General features: G+C 41.2%; 1 protein-coding gene across 2 annotated transcripts; it reads right to left on the bottom strand.

Annotated features, from left to right (window-relative positions):
* Positions 1–4,003: 4,003 nt before the first annotated feature.
* ctdspl2b (CTD (carboxy-terminal domain, RNA polymerase II, polypeptide A) small phosphatase like 2b) lies at positions 4,004–20,662 on the bottom strand. 2 transcript variants are annotated; one of them, XM_083759798.1, is made up of 13 exons: positions 20,442–20,662; positions 16,264–16,454; positions 12,148–12,286; positions 11,917–12,066; positions 11,072–11,329; positions 10,872–10,968; positions 10,510–10,621; positions 10,306–10,392; positions 10,017–10,079; positions 9,849–9,928; positions 7,898–8,024; positions 7,542–7,637; positions 4,005–7,386 (listed from the first exon to the last, which is right to left on the bottom strand). In XM_083759798.1, the coding sequence occupies exons 2-13, from the start codon at positions 16,429–16,431 to the stop codon at positions 7,321–7,323; spliced, it is 1,443 nt and encodes a 480-aa protein (XP_083615924.1). In that variant the 5' UTR covers positions 16,432–16,454; positions 20,442–20,662; the 3' UTR covers positions 4,005–7,320. The 2 variants fall into 2 exon arrangements, with proteins under 2 accessions (XP_083615923.1, XP_083615924.1); XM_083759797.1 differs by having other exon boundaries at positions 4,004–7,386; positions 10,306–10,621.
* Positions 20,663–20,859: the final 197 nt, after the last annotated feature.

The following is a 20,859-nucleotide window of genomic DNA, read 5'->3' as shown; positions in this document are numbered from 1 at the left end:
GCCAGTTATTCTTTGGGTTCAAAAGTAGCTTCTTCATCAGTTCAGCATTGTTACACACCCGCCAACCAAACTCATGGCGGTCGTTATCGCCACAGAGTGTCACCAGGCCAGCATCCACTAAACTGCTAGCCGACCAGTTGTCATAGTTACAAAGGAGCAGGTTGAGGTTGAGGGCTGCCCTGGCCACCCGAGGCGCAGGCAGGGGGAGGGCAGCAGTTGAGAGAGGCTCTCCGACACTACAGTCGGATGACCTGCTAAGGACGGGAGACACCAACTCTTGAATAGCACGGCAGCCGTTGCTCCACACCTGCTGGACTTGTGCACCGCTGAGGGGGCTCAGAGCCTTGCACAAGGTGGACACAGATGTGGAGGGTCTCACTCGTCGTGAACTGGCACCAATAACGTCAGCACATAGAGTGTCATTGAAAACGGACAGATTGTGACGATCACACCTGAACAGGATATCTGTGTTGTCATCGCTGCTGTCATAGATGCCTCCCTTTGAGCGGAATCCATTCTGTGGGCTCGGGCACTCTGGCCCTGGGTAACTGCACATAGGCTGGGCCAGGAAGATGTCCAGTATCGAATCACCAAAGGCCCAAGTCACATTTTGCTTCATTCCCCTAGGAAAAACAACAATTGAATGGAAAAGATGATCCTTAGAGTATCCTTAGAAAGAACACACCATAAGTGCATAGAGATTTAGTTATTTTAAATATCTTTAATGGCATGTAAAATAATATCTGAGCTGAATTGAATGTGACTTCTTACCACATAAGTAGCTGCTTCAGATCTCCTATAGAATAAACAAGGAAACAATGGCATCACCACCACAGATTCAGACAAAACATTGCAAAAGAAAATGCAAAAAAGTATTTCACAAACATTAACATTTTGAATACGCCATCGATTTACCTTGGTAGCAGTGTTCACTTTGATCAAGTGAAGGAAGTTGAATCCCAAACTGTAGTCCTATTTTCAAGTAATCCACTGGGCTTTGGAGCAATGTCAACATGAATTTAGAAAACGATATCACTGTCATGTCAACAAAGCTGTCCAGAACAGCCAACACATTTTCAGAGAGAGGGAGTTGTGACAATGCTGTCACAAACATTTCTTCAAACCCTCTTAATTTCACCACCGTAGATTCCTGCAGGTAGGATCTCAGGAAGCCGTTTTCTTCTGCATCCATGCTGGTCAGTGGACTGCATGTGTGAGATCTCAGAGATGACAGAAAAGTCAGCAATGGTTTAGCCATTTCTACAGCCACAGTCTTTGTTAGTGCTGCCGCCAGCCCACAGTCCTCACTCCCAGACAAAATACATACTATTGTTTTGGGAAGGTTTTCTATGAATCCATGACTCAGAAGTGGCTTATAGACTGCATACAAGTTACTCAGAACAGTATAATATGCGTTCAAGTCAACATCCTGCAACAATGATAAGATACCAGTCCGGTGAGACGGATTATCTACAAAACTCCTGGATGTTGCGTTGATGCCATTCTTTGACTTTCTGTGTGAATTATCGTTTCCTCTGGATAAAGAATGAATTTGGACAATAAGATCACGTATGTTTTCCGCTAAATTGGTAGCGTCGTCAGGTCTCTCTTGGTGACGGTGTATTGTTTCGGGTTCGGAGTACACCGGCTTGACATCACTTATGCCTGTGGATAAAAGAGAAAATGGTCTTTGTAAACCAAATAGCACATTATTGTTGAAAAAAACGCATGATCCTGGTTTAAAAGTAACTGTATTTTTAAATACATTATTTCTGAATTTTCAAAGAATTTCTTTTTAAAAGTTAGGGTAACAACAAGTGATATTATACTTTGTTGTTATAGAGTGTTTGTAACAGGGCTCTATCCCTGTCTCTCCAGCTCTTCAATAAACAGAAAATCCATTTTCAGGTCGGGATACCAATTGTATCCAATCAGGAGCGAGAACTCATACAGGATAAACAAATGAAATTAGAAGTGATGATGATGAAATGATCAATTTTAAGCTGATAAATGGATAGGCCTATACTGCGTTGCGTTCTCTATCCTTTCTTTTCAAAATCTTTTCATTCAAGTTTTTGTGACAAACCCAGGAGTAAGTATTAAACAGACATATCAAAATATGAAAATAAAAATTAAACTCAATCCCCTATCCCACAATCCCAAGGATAGTCGGAAAGACAGTCAAAATGAAATACATATATCTATATACACATACACGAAATACATGCATACATAATTACAAAATAATAATAATAATAATAATAAAATCAATAAAGCAGATTTTTATAGCAGAGCAGATTTTGTTTCTGTTGTGGTTTCACTGGTTTGGCGTTGGCTGAGGCACAGGCACACTATACAGTTTGTGTGTTGTGCGTTCTCTATCCTGATTGGATAACATTGGTATCCAGACATGAAAATGAATTTTCTGTTTAATAAAAAGCTGGAGAGACTCCTGTTACGGCAAACACTATGCTTACAATCACATTTGTAACACTTATTTAGAAAATCACTTGCCCTACCTATAGCATGAATAGGCTACTATCAGAAATAAAGGGCGCGTTCGGAAATACCACACCGGAGCACACTCGCCTATTATAGTTTGCATTGCACAGTGGGCTCAGTGCGCTATTTCCGAACGCGCCCATAGACTTTTATCTTTAACCAAAGAAATGGTTTGATAAATACGGTAGGCCTATACTTTTTTCACGCCGTTCTACTTTAATATCACTTACCAAAGAAGATGCACGCCGTGAAGAATGCTGGTGTTGGCCACATTTTCTTGTAGCAAAAGCAGGCAAGCCTACTTAAAAAGTCCAAGTAAGGATCCCTGGCTTTATCCGACTGATTTAGAAAAAGCAAAGATTACTGACAGGGGAACCATATTATCATTACAGAATTTCATTTTGGTCAAGAGCACAGACCCAGGCTAGGTATAGTACTGCAATGTATCGCATAGAGCACCTGTCCAACCTCCCATCATTGTCCACCGTCCATAATACAATGTATCCTACTCCCTTTCCTCTTTGCCAACTCTAGAGTAATTCCGTTCACATGCTCCAATGATCTGCTACGTATACATGTATGCGTCACCAGTTCAACTCCTGTGTCTGTCCTGCAACGCTATACCTAGTCTAAAGTAGCGCAATTAAGGCAAGCGGCAAAAAAGTAGGTGCGAAACGAGGGCTGTGAAATGCAGAACGGATTTCGCAAACAAGCACAGCCCTAGTGCTGAAATATTAATTGGCCTTGTTGATTAACTCCTTCCAAAGCCCTCCGCCAGAAACCCGAGTCCTGTCCTGTCTCCAATTGGAGAGCCTCTCTTGAGACAGACTGGGCCAAGGACCAGACAGACATCTGACAAGAAGAGGTGCAATTTTAACTGGATGCATATAGCCTAGCCTACCAGGGGTTCTCAAAGTGGGGTCCTTCGAAGGGAATATAGTAGGGCCAAGTCTATGGGCCAAGCAGGCCTATGAAAAATAAGTTTAACGTATTACTACATTGGCTATTTGAAAATAGCAGATCTCACAAAGCTCATAACGCATTGCGTGGTGTGAGCTTGTACACTTTTTTGTTTTGTTTTTTTGAGTGGTGCAACCATAGACAGCTATGTGTGTGGCTGTGTCCCTGTGTCTGTCCCCCCCTGTGTCCCTGGCTGTCCGAGCAGGAAAATAACACAGACACACACAGGCCAGGGAGGAGGGCTTGTACAGTTCAGTTAAGTTCAGTTCAGTACAGTATAGTACAGTACAGTACAGTACAGTACCACTCACTTCAGACGGGTCTGATTTTTTTATGCTAAAACAAATTTGAATATCTTTTAAACATTTTATCAAAACAGATCTTGGGATCACTGGCCCATTCATTTGGGGACCGTCAACATGAAAATGTCTTCGAAACACAGTATGTGTATTTAACCCTTCCCTGAAACACTTTCAATGTCAGTTTTTAAAATAACTAAATTTGACGTACCATATTATAATGTATTAGTATCTTTTTATGTCATACATTATGGAACATTAATACCCAGCCATCAAATGTATAGTTCAGTCTCAGTCAAGAATGAAATGAAAACAAAGAGCATGCAAGAGGGTTTTTAACTTTAAAACTTTGTTTCAGAAATTCATTGTAACTGTATGTACACTTTACAATAGTATAGCCTGTTTGCCAACAACAATGTCTTAAAGCAATTTTAAATACATCTTCAGCACAAACAGCAAGTTTTGCAAGTAAAATGGCTTTAACGGATATTGAAAAAAATTAACACAATTGCTCTTTTCTGCAGAAAAGGTGCCATGGATTAAAATTTAATTCAGGACTTTCCCACGAAGCAAGCTGTATTCTACATGCTAAATTTAACAGTTCAGTGACGTTGCGCTAAACTAAACATACATACATACAGATTTTTGTAAGAAAAAAACACTCCATCTGATGTAAAGTTAAATCTTCATTAATACATTTAAAAAGTAGATATGACATGCCTTTTTGAAATAAAAAATACAAAAGATTTTCCTTACTTTAAGGATTTTTTAAACATGAAGCTGCATGTATTGTACAACACGTATTGTACAATAAAAATGGTAATGCACATAAAAATGAGCTGGATAAAAATATCAAATACCTCCCACCCAAGCCTTCAACTGATGTTTCACAATCACATGGAGCATTAAGCCAACTGAGGACATAACCACACATGGACTGCATATGCCAGAACACACACACACAGCACTGTGCCAGCGAGGCTTGCATACTGTACTTGGATGGTGCGGCAGGTGGGATGGGATATTTGGGGTGGGGGGGCTTTAGGGGTAAGCTACCATGGTGTAATCTCAAGACATGTTTCCTCTTCCATGCACACTTTCCTTGTCTCCTCATCAAAACTATCGAGTAGATTTCACAGATGGAAGCTCTGATCTTCCTTTTTTTTTTTTTTTAATTAGGCAGGGAGGAGAAAAAGATGCAAGGAAATGAAGGATTCTTAAGACTTTACCCCATGTTTAATTTACATTCATAGTCTGGACATGTCTACTCATAACATTGAGTTTGAATGAACAACATTGTGCCCTGTAACAGTTTAACCTGCATACAAATCAATTCTGACTTTCGAGGATCTTCAGAAAAACAAGTGGACAACCAACATGGGTGTAGCAGGGATTTCGGACAGGGCACAACTGGATTTAGTCTTTGTTCATGGGGCACAACTACATGGAGTCAGACTCACAGAACTCACAGTACAACTGCAACATATACTGTACATTGTTAAACTAAAATAATCAAGATTATCTCTAGATTTCAGCTTCCGCTGAGCTTTGAGGCCTGATTGTCGCTTACTACCTAAACACTGGGGTGGATCATAAGAAATGCCACAGCGAGAATTCGGAGGAATTGTATGGCACCGTGCAGGCAGCCCAAGCAAGCCCGAACACTCACGTTTGCTACAACTTCAAATGCAATATGATCAAAAACTAACTAGCCCAGAATGAATACATTTCAACCATTATAACAATCTAAACAGCAAATGGCTCACATGAATTTAAGTAGTTCTCCATGATGTACACAAATTTGATGTCTGAATATTTTTGTATCAACTACCTTGAGTTGGGTTAGGCCAATGTCAGAGAAAAGAACCGTCTCGACCCTTGGTGTGGTTTGGGCCATTGAATTCCATACGTTGAATCACTAGGGACGACGCGCAACAGGACATATCACACCGCAGGGACAACGCTAAAACAGTCTCGACCCTTTGGTGTGATTAGGGCTTTAGACCTCCAAGTACTGGGCTTGCATGGATACAATACCAAATTAATTCTCCTTGTCTACGGTTTCTCTCCACCATTGAATTTGAAACAACAGAGAAGAAAAATGCTAATTTGGCATGTATCCACAACTGAAATAGGACAGACACATTCGTATAGCCTAGTTACCATTCTCAAATGCAATACTTTCAACTGCAATAAAAAAAAAAGGCTTAAAAAGTACGTAGAGTAATAAAATATTGATAAAACACAAAACCATTGAGACAAGTAGAGGGCTGTCAGGCTGTACACCACAGTAGTGAGGCTGACTGTTTCGACAGTATGTTGCTGGTGCCAGATATGGCTGGTAAAGGTCTAGCCATAGATTTCTACCCTGGGTAGACTTTGTGACACACTGGCAGAGATGTGCTACAATAGTTATACTACAATGCTACCAACATAGCCATCAAATGACACAAAACAGAGTTTAGCCAGAATACTTGATTAGGAGTAAAGACAATACTGACTACCAACAAAATAAATCAAAAACCAATATAGAAAAACACGATTAACTTTGACACATAACCACTTTTTTAAAAGAGAAAAGAATGCCCTCTAACCTCTAAAATGTCAAATTACCGATAAGATTTCCAATTTCACCTTTAAGAGGCCATATTTTGTCCACAGTGAAGCCTTGTATGAAAAAGAACAATATGGTAAGTTCTGGATTCACACAATTTAATTTGACTAATATGCAGTGGAAAATCCCCATTAAATCCCCCTCCCCAAAATATTTTACTACTGAGCCAAAGGCCTTCGATAAGCTGAGTTGAACCGTTTTGAACTACATATTCTTATAGGGGGTAATAACTTTTAAAGTATGGGTGTAAAAACAAAATGGAACCAGTATCATCAGAAAGAGAACTCAACAACTCAATTCCGCTACAGAGGAATGCATAATGAGATTTCAAAGGCTACAGGTTAAAAGTTTGACAATACGTCTGGGATGGAAAAATCCATGTAGGTTTTTTTTGTTCGTTTTCTTTTTAGTTTTCTTTAACACACATAGTACATACACAGACACACAATTCCTTCGACAAGCCTGTCATTCCTATTGAAATTGGTCTGTAGCCAAAGAGTGTCATTATCAGATAATCTCAACAAAGTGAGCACCAGGGGTTGGATACAATTTGGGACTGGGTATGATTGGAGATCCTCTTTTCCGGGTGACATGTTCAATTCCTTTCAGAAAGCACCGTGACCTCTTATCATTGTTAGCATGGAGACAGAAGCCAGCTCCAGAGTCAGTCAAAAACAGGAATCTACCTGGGTTTGTCTTCAGTTAAATGTGATTTCACCTACACGTGGATGTTTAGAAAATTGTACCCAGATCTTGCTTCAAAAAACTTTTATATGTTTCGCTTTAAAGCAATGTGGGGCTGGAAAAAAAGATACGAAAAAAGGCTAAAATTTCAACAGTAATGGCAATGTTACAGTTTGTAATCCAAGTTGTTGTTTATCCTAAAAACGTCCGTTGTTTTCAGTCTATTTTTTTCCCTGTTGTCCTGTCAGTCTGTGACACAGATCAATCAGGGGGCAACAGATCATGCAGCCGGAATCGCTCTCGAACATGGGGGCGCACATCCTCATTCTGAAAAATCAAGTCGGAGAGAAAGAAGCATATATTAGACATCTTGACATCAAAATATATATAATGAAATGCAGTTACCGTGTGGTTATTATATCAAAGTGACTGCTGAGATGTGCCTGGTGAAAAAGCTAAATATTCTAGTGAGTATATCTTACCATCTCAACCAACTTCTCCAAGAAAGGAACCAGCTTCAGCAGCTCATTGTCATTCTTGTCCATGAACCAGCTCTCTATAGGTATCCCATTGGAAAGCTGTTGGGTCACAAAACAGTGAGCTGCAATGTGAAGCAAGTGTTTCTGCATCTACTTGATTTAAATGTCTGAAAAGTCTGAAAACTAACAAGAGTATTGAATTAAGAATTTAATCAATTCATAAACTCAAAGAAAATACTTAAAAATGCACTTTACTTTTTAATTGCATAACATCTAAATCTGGAGTCAACTACAGTATCGTCCCTCTAGTGACCAGAATACTTTCCAACATCAATTGTTGTCGGTAATATAATGTTCACCTGATATGCAAAGGCTTGTGGTGAATTATCAATGATGATGGTCTTGGAGAGGTCTCTGCCTAAGATGTTGAGGTCCTTGATGTAATTTCCTTGGACGCAGACACAATGCTCACGGAATAACCTGTGTCTACAGTTACAGTTGGACATAGAAGGGGGGGAAAAAATCAATCAATGACCGGGTCTGGACAATCAATAATTAATCAAAACCACAAAATTGACACCTTAACGGCAGATGGCTGTCAGCACTTGAAAGGTTCCTGCTTTTAGGTATTTCCCTTTTCTTCTCTTAAAACACGGGGGCTCCACCGGACGCGTTGCGTCTCCGTCGCGTGCGTCAAAAAACGAACCGGGGCAATTTTAATGCAGGCACGCAACGCGGGCAGTGGAGCCACCCTTCATTGATTAAAAAGGGAACATTCCCTGACGGTGACGGAGACGCGACGCTGACGTGCCCGGTGGAGCCCCGGTGTAACACTTTGGCTGCCTCGAGCGATTCAGTCGAATGTCCCTCATCACCGATCGTAGAAAAGGTGTCTTTTAATTTGAAAACCACGAAATTAAGCCAAAAATTGACCAGAAGTCAAGATCGGCCATCACTAATCTGCTGATTGATACTTTCACTTTTATCAGAAGCGTTAATACAATAACCGCGACATAGCAATTTGTTTTTTAATTACATTTTTTAATGAGCTCCTAACATCGACATTCTGTTCACCTCAATCTGAGCCTCAATTCAGAGAAAAACGCTGCTGATCTTTACAGCAGTTATCTTGCTACAGTAATATACACCAAGCCAAGTGTTGTCTAGCGACTTGGAACACTACTTCACAGTAGAAAGATTTATGTCAACGGCAGGAATCGATATTGGTTGGGATGTCAATAAAAGAGTTAATACAGCCCCAGCCCCCCTCTTTCTAAATGTGACTAAACTAGATAAAGTATCCCTCGGGGCACAAGTCTTGACCACAACCTGACCAGGGCAGGTCAGGTTGTGGCCTCCTGGTGGCGCTATAATAGACCAATGTGAAAAGGGTGCCATTTCTTCTTATGCCTTGGATGGCAATTGGATGATTTGAGGCATTTTGTTGCAAAAATGCATTTTGCAAAAATCCACCTGCTGGTGGTGCTAAAACAGGCCAATGTGAAAAGGGTGGGATATATTCCTCAACCTAGTAGGAACGTCTGTGAAAGATTTCACATACATTTCACGCTGCGTTCATGATTTCAGGCTTTTTGTTCTCCTGGTGGCGCTATAACAGGCGGCCGTTTTTTTTAATTTGGGGCAGAGGTTCATGTTGGCATCCAGGGAGTGTGTGCGCAAAATTTGGCATCGACCGGGTTAAAGGAGAATGCTTTCTTACCTTTATTTGTAGTTGTTACGTCCCCACCAAAGAGGTCCAGGTGTTATTTTGTGCAAAAGTGCATTATTGGCTATTTCCCCTAATATAAGCCCTCTACGGGGGTTGGGTTTATGTGCTAATTCGCTTCTTTCCATCTAAATAAGTAGTAAAGTGTGCCGCTTGGGATACTATTTACATTATGAAGAGAGCGAATAAGCGATAAGCGAATTAGCACAACCAACCAATGCCCCATTCAATTCAATTCATTGAGGGCTTATGGTAGGGGAAATAGCCAATAATGCACTTTTGCACCTCTTTGTTGGGGACGTAACAACTACAAATAAAGGTAAGAAAGCCTTCTAGCATGGAATTCTCCTTTAACCCATTTAGACCTGAGACCAGATTCTACAAAATGTTTTAATAATAATTAATAAATAATTAATCTCAAGGACCCCAGAAGCAAAGATTTGAGTTAAAAACGCTCTGAAAGAATATATATATATATATATATATATATATATATTCACGCCACATTTTCACACACACACACACACACACACACACACACACACACACACGGCCAGGTGGAGACAATTAAGGATGGACCTTACCTTACTAGCTGTTTCTTAGGGTCTAAGATGTTGAGGAGTTTGTCTGCATACACCTTTTTTGAGGCTGTGAAGAGGATGATCTAGTAGACAGAAAACGTAATACTAATAAATCTCTGAATGAGGAACACAATCATAATTTAAGGGCTATAATAGTCAACTGATGTTTACCTCGTAGATCTGAGACATACGCTCCAAGAACTCTCTGAAGAACGGCCTCAATCGCACATAAACCTGTAGGAGACAACAGACAAGTACAATGATGTCTGTCATATCTTGTTCAATGAACAGTACAAACACAATTTAGATAGGATACGACACTGCCATTTTTCAAGCTGCCCCAAGGACCCTTGTCACATGACTCTTATCAAAACTCAGGTTAAAACATGTTCATGCAGGTCCCCCTAGTGGTTACACGAAAGACAACAACGAGGGGTGAACAATGAACAAATGAATTTACCTGGTAAATGACATCCTGAAAAAGGACGGGGAAGGTAAGTGCTGCATCCTCCAGCTCATTTAAACTGCAATGGACCAATGTCTCATCCTGGTAAATGGGAAGTAGTAAATAAATATGGTAGAGCAAAAATAAGATTTTCAAGAACAATTTCTTGCTAAATAAAATAATTTTGTGTGAGGCTTGTGTGTATGCGTATGCACTGACCAGGTCTAGAACCAGAGAGAATTCAGGCGTGCTACGCGTCTTCAGTGGCAAGGCAGGCTTACGGGTAAGCTGCTCCTCTGTCAGTGGAGGGACGTGCTTGATGAAAAAATACCTATAAGTCAAAAACACATTTATTGAAAATATAATCACGTAATTATTAAAATTAGTAAATAAATACATTTCACCACACTCTTGCAGACGGACATACGTTATATAATATGAAATTGAGCATTCAAATAAATATACTTATACAGTAAATCAAAATCACATGGAACATGGACTGTTGATGAGCACATAAGCAAAGGACATCCATTTTCCAGTTTGTTAGCTCCAATGCAAGTGGGGGTGCACTTTGTACTCACGGGTCAAAGACCTCCCAGTCCTCCTCATAGGTGACCTCTGCTGGCACCGTGTTTGGAGGAACTTCCACATAGGCCGTCTCAGGACTAGAGCCTGGGGCTGAAAGTCGAAGGAGGAAAATGGAGAGAGGGATGAACAGTGTGAGAAATACTTTGCCGTTAATGCACAAATTCCTTCTCTGACAATGGTGCCGTTAACCTACCTGTGAGGGGTGGGAGGTCAGCATGTGGTTCTAGCGCTCCTTCCTCTACTGCAGGTGGAACCTCAGGGATGTGTAGAGCTCGCAGCTGTGGGACCTGGGCCACGCTAGAGTAGAGGTTGGTGGGGGTGGCGCTGCTAATCAATTCCTGTGCAGGTATGGCTGTGCTGGTGGGTGTCTCCCCTACCTGCTCCATGTCCAGCTGCTTGACTATTTCCTCAGCTTCCAACGACTGGTCTGGGGAGTCAGAGCCAGAAGAGGCTGGTGGGGAAAGGGTCATAAAGAAAGTTACCTAGAAGCAACAGGCGCCTCAATGTGATACTTTGTTGTCAAGCTATAACTGAATGGCAAGCTATGAGCTGAATCAGCATAGTAATGTGGCCAACTGGGGTATAACATCAAGTAAGTCATTAAGTGATGTAACTAGCCCTGCATCACTGGCACACAGTTTTAATAAAGGACACAAACCAATCACCACAGCATCCACGGGACGCACACAAGTTCATTCTGCCACGTTATGAACAAATTCAGTACTTTGAATGCGGGACATTCCTGCACAACATCAACATGAATTTGCTTGCAGGATTAATCTCCTCACTAGAGTGTCTGCCCCCTCTCTCTTTCTGCACACCAGAGCGAGCCGTGCACAGATACATTTTTTCAGATGATAATTTTCGGTGCGACACAAGCATACATTTTCGGTGCGACACAAGCATAAATCGTTGTCATCTGAATAAAACTGCTGCTCTATGTGTGCGGGACCCTTTTCTTCTCGAATGGTATAAGGTAAAAGCAAACAATTTCATACATTGTAATACTTTTTAAGAAACAGAGTTGACATTGTTTACCATTTTTAGCTGGTGAGAAAAAGTTGAAGACGGGGGAGAATATTGTCCCCAGAAGGGTGGTCCTGGGAGGGCTGGTGGGAACATCAACAGCCGTTGTCTCCTCCAGGCGTCCGTTGGGCTTTTCCTTACTCCTGTCATGGTTTGTTGCCTCTACAAGAAAGAGTTAATGGGGTTACATTAAAAGAATAGCAGCCAATAACGTATCTTGTTTCGAAATCAAGGGCCACTTACGTCCATTGATGGAGCCCCTCCTGCCAACCCTGGTGATAGTCTTACGGGCGGTGTCGGTACTGCAGGGTGCAGAGCTGATCAAGTTGTTATCCACGTCACAGTGGAGCCGCGTCCTCTTGGCAGGGTTCTCCTGTTGCACCTAAAGTAAACAAGACATCATGGGACATGTTGACGAAAAGGTCAAGACATAGGTACTCTATCCTGTAACTGAGCATCGACTGTGGTTAATCAACTAAAATACTAATAGAAATTAAGTGGAGTAATTCTCAACCCTAATGAAATAACTGTGATAAAACATACCATAACCGTCTGCCATCAATATTCTCCAGAACCAAATCTAACAGTATAGATTAATTTCTTCAATCATAGTAAGATGGATGTATACTGCAGTTGACTTGCTACCCATTTAGAGCTGAACTGATATCTAACATTTAATATCTTATACATCGGCTATACACTGTGTGTGTGTGTGTGTGTGTGTGTGTGTGTGTGTGTGTGTGTGTGTGTGTTTTGGCCGATATATTTTTTGCTATCGTCCATCGCCTGCCCCTTAATCGTCGATGGACGATATATTCGTTATAAAATCAATATGAGAACAGCTCAGTGGGTCCCGGGTCGATAAATAAGGCAGAGATGAAGTGAAGTTGAATCAGACAAGCAGCAAGCTAAGCAGCAAGCTAAGTTAACATCACAACCATGGTTGGCTGGTGTTGTTGTTAGCTTAGCTTGTTGCAATGCCAACGCTTTGTCACTCCTCGCCTATTCCATTTCTATATTCTTTTACATTTCTTCACAGGTCGTGCATTGAAGCACGTCAGTTGTGATAATAGCTCAAATTTATATAGCGCTTTTCTAAATACCCAAAGCGCTTTACATAACACTAGGAACAGACTTTATTCAGAAAAATCAGTGCAAGGTTAAAAAGATAAAAGGATAAATGAGGGAAGGGGGGACATCTTAACCAGACCTCAGCAGGGGAAAGCTATTCTGAAGAGGTGGGTGAGTAAGGTTTTGAATGAGGAGAGAGGGAGCAACTCTGAGATGGTGATGAGACACGAGACAGCAGTGTGCATTCTGGTGTGACTGTATATTATTTAACTGGGTCTGGACTGGAGTGACAGACGTAAACATTGCAACATGTAGCCTACAGTAACTTCTCCTCCCAGGACCCCAATGCTGCTGCTTGGGCAATGGGGCATACCATTACAAGCCGAGGAGGAGGGGGTTTCCACCGGCGGCTGTTACCAAGCCCCCAGTAAGGCTATCCAACGTTGAAGCTGCCACTACCTACTGGCGAAATGTGGAACTGCAGCACTTTCATGGAGGTGGACGGGCGTTCATGACGTCATGTGCGTCACGCCCGGACCTCAAATTTGAGGTCCGGGCTAGGCTAGGCTAAACTTCCGCTCGCTCGAGCCATTGAGTTATAATTGTACTTCCGGCAGTCTTCCGGGTGCTTCAAAACGACACTGAGCTACTTCTATTGAAATGAATAGCTTGGGGGGGCTAGCGCTCCGGTCTCTATCCTTTTATTACTCTATGGCTGCTACTAGTTTGCTGGCCCAAATTGATTCGCATTTAGCTCACACTTTATTTTGCTGTACAGGTTAATTGGGCTACATTTGAAGAGTAGAATTTTCGATAAGGTTGAGTATTATTTAGCAAAATGAAAAATAAAATCACGGAGAAAATCACCTAACAAAAATATTCGGCGATGGACTGATCCAATACACGATTGACGATATATAATTCGTCCCATCGCCCAACCTTACATGAGATTGGCTGTCCTATGTATCCTGATTTATAAACAGGGATGCACATAACTGGTGCGCAAGCTTCGTCAAAATGCTTGCTGCGGGGCATCTTGCCAGGCTTCAGTGTGTGTCACGGAAGTGGACATTCGGTAGGCCAATCAAATGGACAATGTAAACGTTTGTTTTCCCATGCCAATAAAGCTCCCTTGGGTTGAATTGATTAAGTCCCGGAAAAGACGTGCTGTGATTGGCCAGTAGTCACTTGAGTGGCAGCGACGCAGCGTGCCTTCTGCACTTCCGCTTGACTTCTGCCTTTGTTGACACATCGCTCCAATGAACTGCAGCGGCCAATGAAGCATCTCATTTTTTATATCTATGGTTGGGGCCGCTGGGACAGGAATTTACTTCCTGAGAATCCTGTGACAACATTCCGCTGCATTACAGCCAGGCACATACTACAAACGCCTATCTACATCTTGTAGACGGACTTAGAAATAAAACTAATCATTACAATCATTTGAAGTGTTTCGGTTGTATCCAAGCTGCCATGACAGTTGTTGAAAGTAAACAAGAACCTCCGTGGATTAAACATAGGCTTTTTGCCAAGGTGAATATATTTACGTTATGAAAACTAGGGATGTGCCGATGAGACATTTTGTCCGATAGATATAATGAATTGCCGTTATGGCCGATAACCGATATTACCGATGTCGATATGATCTCATTCTGTATTATCATTCTCATTCTGAAAAATTCATGTAACAGGGTATCTTGCGCTGTAGGCTTAGGCTAGTCGGATTTAACTTAAATACCTTTTATATTTAATATTGTGAGCTTGTAGATCTGTTCAAGCTGTTACTTTGGGCTTGTTTATCTGTAAAGACAGCCCGATTAATTAATTGGTCTGATTGATTAATCAAACTGATGCCGATTAATCTAAAAACAACTAGAATCAGCTGATACCGATGCGTTTGCCGATTAATCTCCCATCACTAATGTAAACAATGCATCTGTCACTTAAATAATGTCCACATATGATTGGAACATGGGACCTCTGCGGCATTAAGTGAGTAATTCATTTTTGTGTTGGCGAGCCACAGTAGGCTACGGCTGCATGGTTCATGTGCATTAACGTGGTAGAGTAGAGACGCCTACGAATTCTCACATGTCTCCCCCCTCCTTCAATTGGCTCCCGGTCGCTGCCCGCACAGAATACCAAACTCTGATGCTGGCCTTCAAAACAACCAAAGGTATGGCAACCCCATGTCTTACAAGTCTGATAGTTTCATTATATAGATATTCCACTGTTAGGATCTTAGTTTACGTATGATTCATGATGACTATTGTATACTATATGTATTTGATGTATTACCATGTTTTTGTTCTTACTTACAGGAAGTCACTCTGTATTAAGAGCGTCTGCTAAATGCCTAAATTGTAAACCACATGACATGCCCCTGCCACTTGAATTAAGGTGACTTGATTGATTGACAAAAAAGGGCCTGTCAGCTCAAAACCACAATGCAATACTTTGTTTTCATGAGTGTTGCGCACAAACGTCAGTAGCATTACAATTTTATATACAAAAAAAAAGAAAACATTTCTCTATTTCCCATTCCAAGTGTCACTGGAAGATGGGTAGGAAAACAATTGTGGTATTTTATAATGAACATTAGTGAGAACCAATTATATAAAGATAGGTTGAAATGTGGTGAAGTTTCAAATTGTATTCATATTTTCCATCGTTCGCATCGTGACATTTTTAATCATTCGCGATTATTTGTGACAAAAGAATCATCAACTAAAATTTGTAATCATGACAGCTCTAGATGGGGTCAATGTGCTGATGACTACTAGCTGTGTTGTAGAACTTCCGTATTTGCCTGTTGTATCCTGTAACAATATCCAGTGATTTAAATCCGTTTCTATGAGAAGGAAATCTTCTTTCAGCTGAGTGAGAGTTTTCCACTCGTTACCACCTCCTGTCCCTGTACACCCACTCTGTGAGCCAGTGGCTAAAATTAGAACTATGCCTGAGTTCTCAGACAAGCTGCAGCATTCCACCAGACATTACTAGGGAAACACGATACTGGGCTCTGACAAACCCTGGATTTACATCCGAGATCTGAGGAACATGAGGCTAAATAAAGTTTTAAGAAGAGAGGTATCGGAGCAAAGGGAAGCTTAATACATAAATGAATATTAAACTAGTAATATACAAAGAAAGTTGAGAAAATGTAAGTACTGGAATGAGTTGTTCTGGGGCACCTATACACCTTTCACATCATACAATACAAATCACAATTTTAAATGAATTCCTTTTAAAAACAATTAAAACTATAATTTGACGTGTTCACAATACCTTGACAGCATTCCCTCTGATGAACTTCTTGATGGTGGACAGTAAGCCCCTCCCACCACTACTAGGGCTGTCCTCTTCTACATCTGAATGCCTCCGCTTGGTCCGGGATGGGCGGGCTGCCAGGGTAGGGTTTGGTTGCTGAGACGCCTTACGCATTCTCAGCCTCATTGTTTTAGCAGTCACATGTAAGGCTATTGAAGACAATAGAAAAGACAGGGTTGGGTGAAGACTAAGCGCAAGGGAGAACACAAAGGACATGCATGTAAGAACCAACAAGTCATGGAACATATATATAGTGTGTGTGTTGTGGCAGTGGATAAATACTAGTGCACGAAAATGCTGCCAGAATACCATCTGGTTGTATTCAGGATCCCATTTCACTTTCATCACAGCAGCCCATGGAAGCCACAGCTGGCTGTAGTTCTGTCTCTATGCTTCAAATCCACACAACATCCTAACTCTACACGTCACAGTATGTTATCTAGTATGTACTATTACTTCCAACTTCCAATAGTAACAATATATTTATTTAGTATAGCCCCTGAAAATAATACAATTATGGACATAAGATGCATCTAAATTAAAATCGCATCTGTGCGAACTGAGCGGTACAACTATACTTTTGTTATAGTTACTGTGTGTGTGTGTGTGTGTGTGTGCTGTGCTGCAGTGGTCAATGTGTGAGTGCTTAAGTGTGAATGGCCCAGCATCTGCAGGGGTCAATAGGTCATAAGGGGTCAATCGGTCCTAGTCTAAACAGACATACATAGGCACAGACAGACACAGGGACACAGATATTTAAAGGAGCGGTGTGCACAGCTCAAAAATTGACGAATGTGATTATGATTTTCTACGATACAATTTTCAAAAATGTACATGGCTTTCAATATAAATATTTGTAATGTTGACTGTGTTGGCCTGACTTCCCAACTTCCATAGTTGTTGCACAACAAGCACTGTGACTACTAGTTGGTAGATGCTAAAATGGAGCAGGCCAAAATACAGCGGGTTCTGTCCTCACAAAAAAGGGGTTAGAGATTAATAGAATAGAATTAAATAGTTTTAATTTTAGTAGCCAAATGTGATGGATCTAAATTACTTGCAAGCTACCTAGACATAGGATCAGCAGGTTAGAATTGAAAAAATGATACATCTGTAAGGTGCAAAATAGTGCAAAGTATGTAAGCAATGTCATAATTTGAACTTTTATACGTATACAATACACATATGTTCAGAACGGGAATATTAAACAGGGCAGTGAGTGGATAGATTTTAAAACTGCACCCAGTTCCCCCCAACCATGAGGGATTACATTTGTGTTCCTGTGTGAGCATATGCAGAAAATAAAGGAGAGAAAAAAAGCAAGCGCAAATCTTCTGTCAAGCATGCCAAGTCCCTTTTGCATACGTAACTGGCTGGAAATGTGTTCGGACATATCCAGGACCTGTCAGAAACCACACAAACACTATGGCGTCATCTCAATCCAGACCTCACATACTAGGCCAGGCCTACATCTGCTTTACATTTCCACAGGATGCATTTTTTTAAGTGGTGCAAACCAATTCTACATCCAGCTTACAATGTCCGTGTGCCTGTTTGTGTGTGTGTGTGTGTGTGTGTGTGTGTGTGTGTGTGTGTGTGTGTGTGTGTGTGTACCCCTGAGCATGAGAGGTGTGCGCATGCATGAAATTGGAACGAGAGAAGTATGTGACATGGCTGCCACCTGCTGGACGCAAACGATACATGAAGAAATTGAAACGATACAGAGAAGAATTTGGAATGATACAAATTGGAACGATACAGAGAACCAATAGATGGGAGTTGCACCACTTGGTTCACACTGGTGTGATTTTTTAACATGGGGCAGCAAACAACAACTGAGTACAGAGCTATGCATGCTCTCTTTAACACACACACACACACACAAACAACTTGACAGTCTGTTGGACAATGGTATTAAAGTAACAGGCGCCATGGCATGAAGCCTAGTCTGAAACAAGCACTTCAATGCCCAAAGTATTCATATAGCTTTGCTGTGATGACAATTAACTAGGCCTGTCACAATTATTACATAATCGCAATTATTTGAGATCGTTCCCATGTTGAGAAATGTCACATTTTAAAACACTTTTCAACTTCTAAGCTTGTAGATATTTTTTGGAAAGAATATATTAAATGTGTCAGTGATTTATTTGTATATTTAAGTAAAGTTATTTGTCATATCTGCCCTGTGCAATTTGTGATTACACAATTAAATGGTTAATCGTAATTATTTGTGTGACAATTCATCGTAAACTTACATTTGTAATCGTGACAGCCCTACAATTAACAGGAAAAATGTTTCCATGAAACTTCTGAAAATCACAATACATTAATTAATCTGTACACCATTTCTAATAATAAACATAGTATGCATGATATCAAATAAGACAACGTTCAGAAATTGTCACATTCCAATTCAAGATGTCTAGCTAAGCTGGGGTCAAGTAGAATAGTAGCCTTGGTAGGAAAGGTAGCTAAACTGGCTATAAGGACATTTCAGGAAATTCAGGTTTAGGAAAGTCAGCCTAAGGCAACTGATACATCCAAGTCTGACAATGCCTCATCTAAGTCTGACTGACAAGTGACAATGCCTCATAATTACAAGACGTGACTGCGACATTAATATTTAATATTAATGCAAACAAGTAACCTGCTCATAGGCATCCACAATACAAGTGAGCGGGAAATATCATTAACATGCACGCTAGCGAGCTAGCAAATGTAACGTTAGTCATGTCAACACTTTGATAGAAACAAGGCCTGTACTGGATTCCCTGTCGAGTGTTCACATGATTTCACTACTAGCACCGTATCCACGCAATCATCAATGCCAGACAGTGTAGACGGCAAACCACGGTGTATGAAAACGATCAGTTTGTTATTGTTTACTCGACAGGAGTTCAGTTCACTTAATGAAGTCAGAACTGCAGCCGATGCATCTCTACTGGTTGTCAGTGAACCAGGGGAAACCTGTCGTGCTCTACTGAAAGCTTATTCATTGCGTAAAACAATCGTATTTGTAATCGCTAAATTTACATCATTACAGCAAAACAGATTAGCAATTATGTTGGCAATACGCACTCATCTACTGTGCTACATGTAACCTTAAATACTTTGGTTAATACGAATAAAAAAGTAGCTATCGCAGCAGCAGCTAGCTAACGCTGCTACACTTATTTTATATGCTTAATTTTCGCCTTATTTCGCTCGAATAATTACGTCATTTTGAACTAAAAACCGCGTCGACGCGAGCAAATAAATACGTCATGTCTAGCGAAAGGCTCGCGCGACGACGCAGAAAGCCATAATAACGTTCAATCAAGCGACACAAACATCGCTGTCAGGTACAACTAATCATTCTGTTACACCAACCGCGGCAGCAAGCCAGCGGGTGTTAACACCAAACACCATGACATGAATGGGATTTGCTCACCATAAAGACCCGACAGTGTAAACAGTATCTATCTAAAGTAGTCGTTTATATAACATTTGATGCCACCGTTAAGCTAACCAGCTAGCGTTAGCCAAGTTGTAAAGTTGTGGAATTCCAGTAGACGGCGTTATTATTAATGACAATGAACATGGCATTTTAATAGAAATGTGAGTAGCTGCATCTTAAGAGTAATGTTTAACGACGTGGGCAGGGAGTTAAACCAATGGCATGTTTTTTTATTTTATATATCCAGGTTGCGCTACCTAGCAAAATTGGATAACTACAACTAGCTAATGACTGCATTTATACTAACGTACGATGGTGTCGCAACTAGAAAATAGCCAATCTTCAAGCTCAAGGTGTGTTGCGGACGCGACTCTTTATGAGCTTGTACATCTGCTATTTTCCGGTCGTCCCAGCGAGCCAGGCATTAGCCAGGTCCGCCACAGAAGATAGGAGGCCATGATGTTTTTAGCTAAAGCTAGCTGGTTAGCTTCGCTAACAGGCTAGCTAACCCGTTAACGCTACATACGACAACACACCGAAGCTAGCCGTCATTGCGATCAACAACAGCTTCGGGCGGGTTAACGGGCGCGTGCACGAGCGATAAATATTACAATATTGATTTTAATAACGTTGCCAAGCATTTATACGCCGCGCACGCGACGACGACCCGTTGCATGAAGAAAAAAAACGCACTTACTTGACAGTGATCCGCAGTATTATATCCGAATGGGAGAATAAAGATTCAAGGCCAGCACAACATAGGTCGGCTTCGGTTGTTGTCGTGTTGTTCTGTGTTGTGGTGCAGGTTGTGTGGCGCTTGCCGCTTGTCCACTGTCCGTCCAGGGCCGTCAGTCAGTGTGTGAAATGACACTCCAGTCCGTTGTTACCAGGCGCCATTTCCCGCCTCTGCCCACTCTCCTCCAGGCAGATACCCGGATGGGACACAGACACACCCCCTGTCCACAAGTGGCGTTTGATGAAAAAAAATTACGTCTCTTTAAACGATCTAGTTTCTAGTATCCATCTATCTATCTGATTTTTTAAAAGTGACATACAGTATATTATCGCCGGGAGGTCAGGAGGGTGTCTGTTGCAAGACAAGACCCAGAAGGAAG

This window comes from Protomyctophum parallelum, assembly GCF_964188405.1.
Source record: "Protomyctophum parallelum genome assembly, chromosome: 2".
In the NCBI taxonomy this organism is placed as follows: domain Eukaryota; kingdom Metazoa; phylum Chordata; class Actinopteri; order Myctophiformes; family Myctophidae; genus Protomyctophum; species Protomyctophum parallelum.
This window is presented reverse-complemented; position numbering and strand designations above follow the sequence as displayed.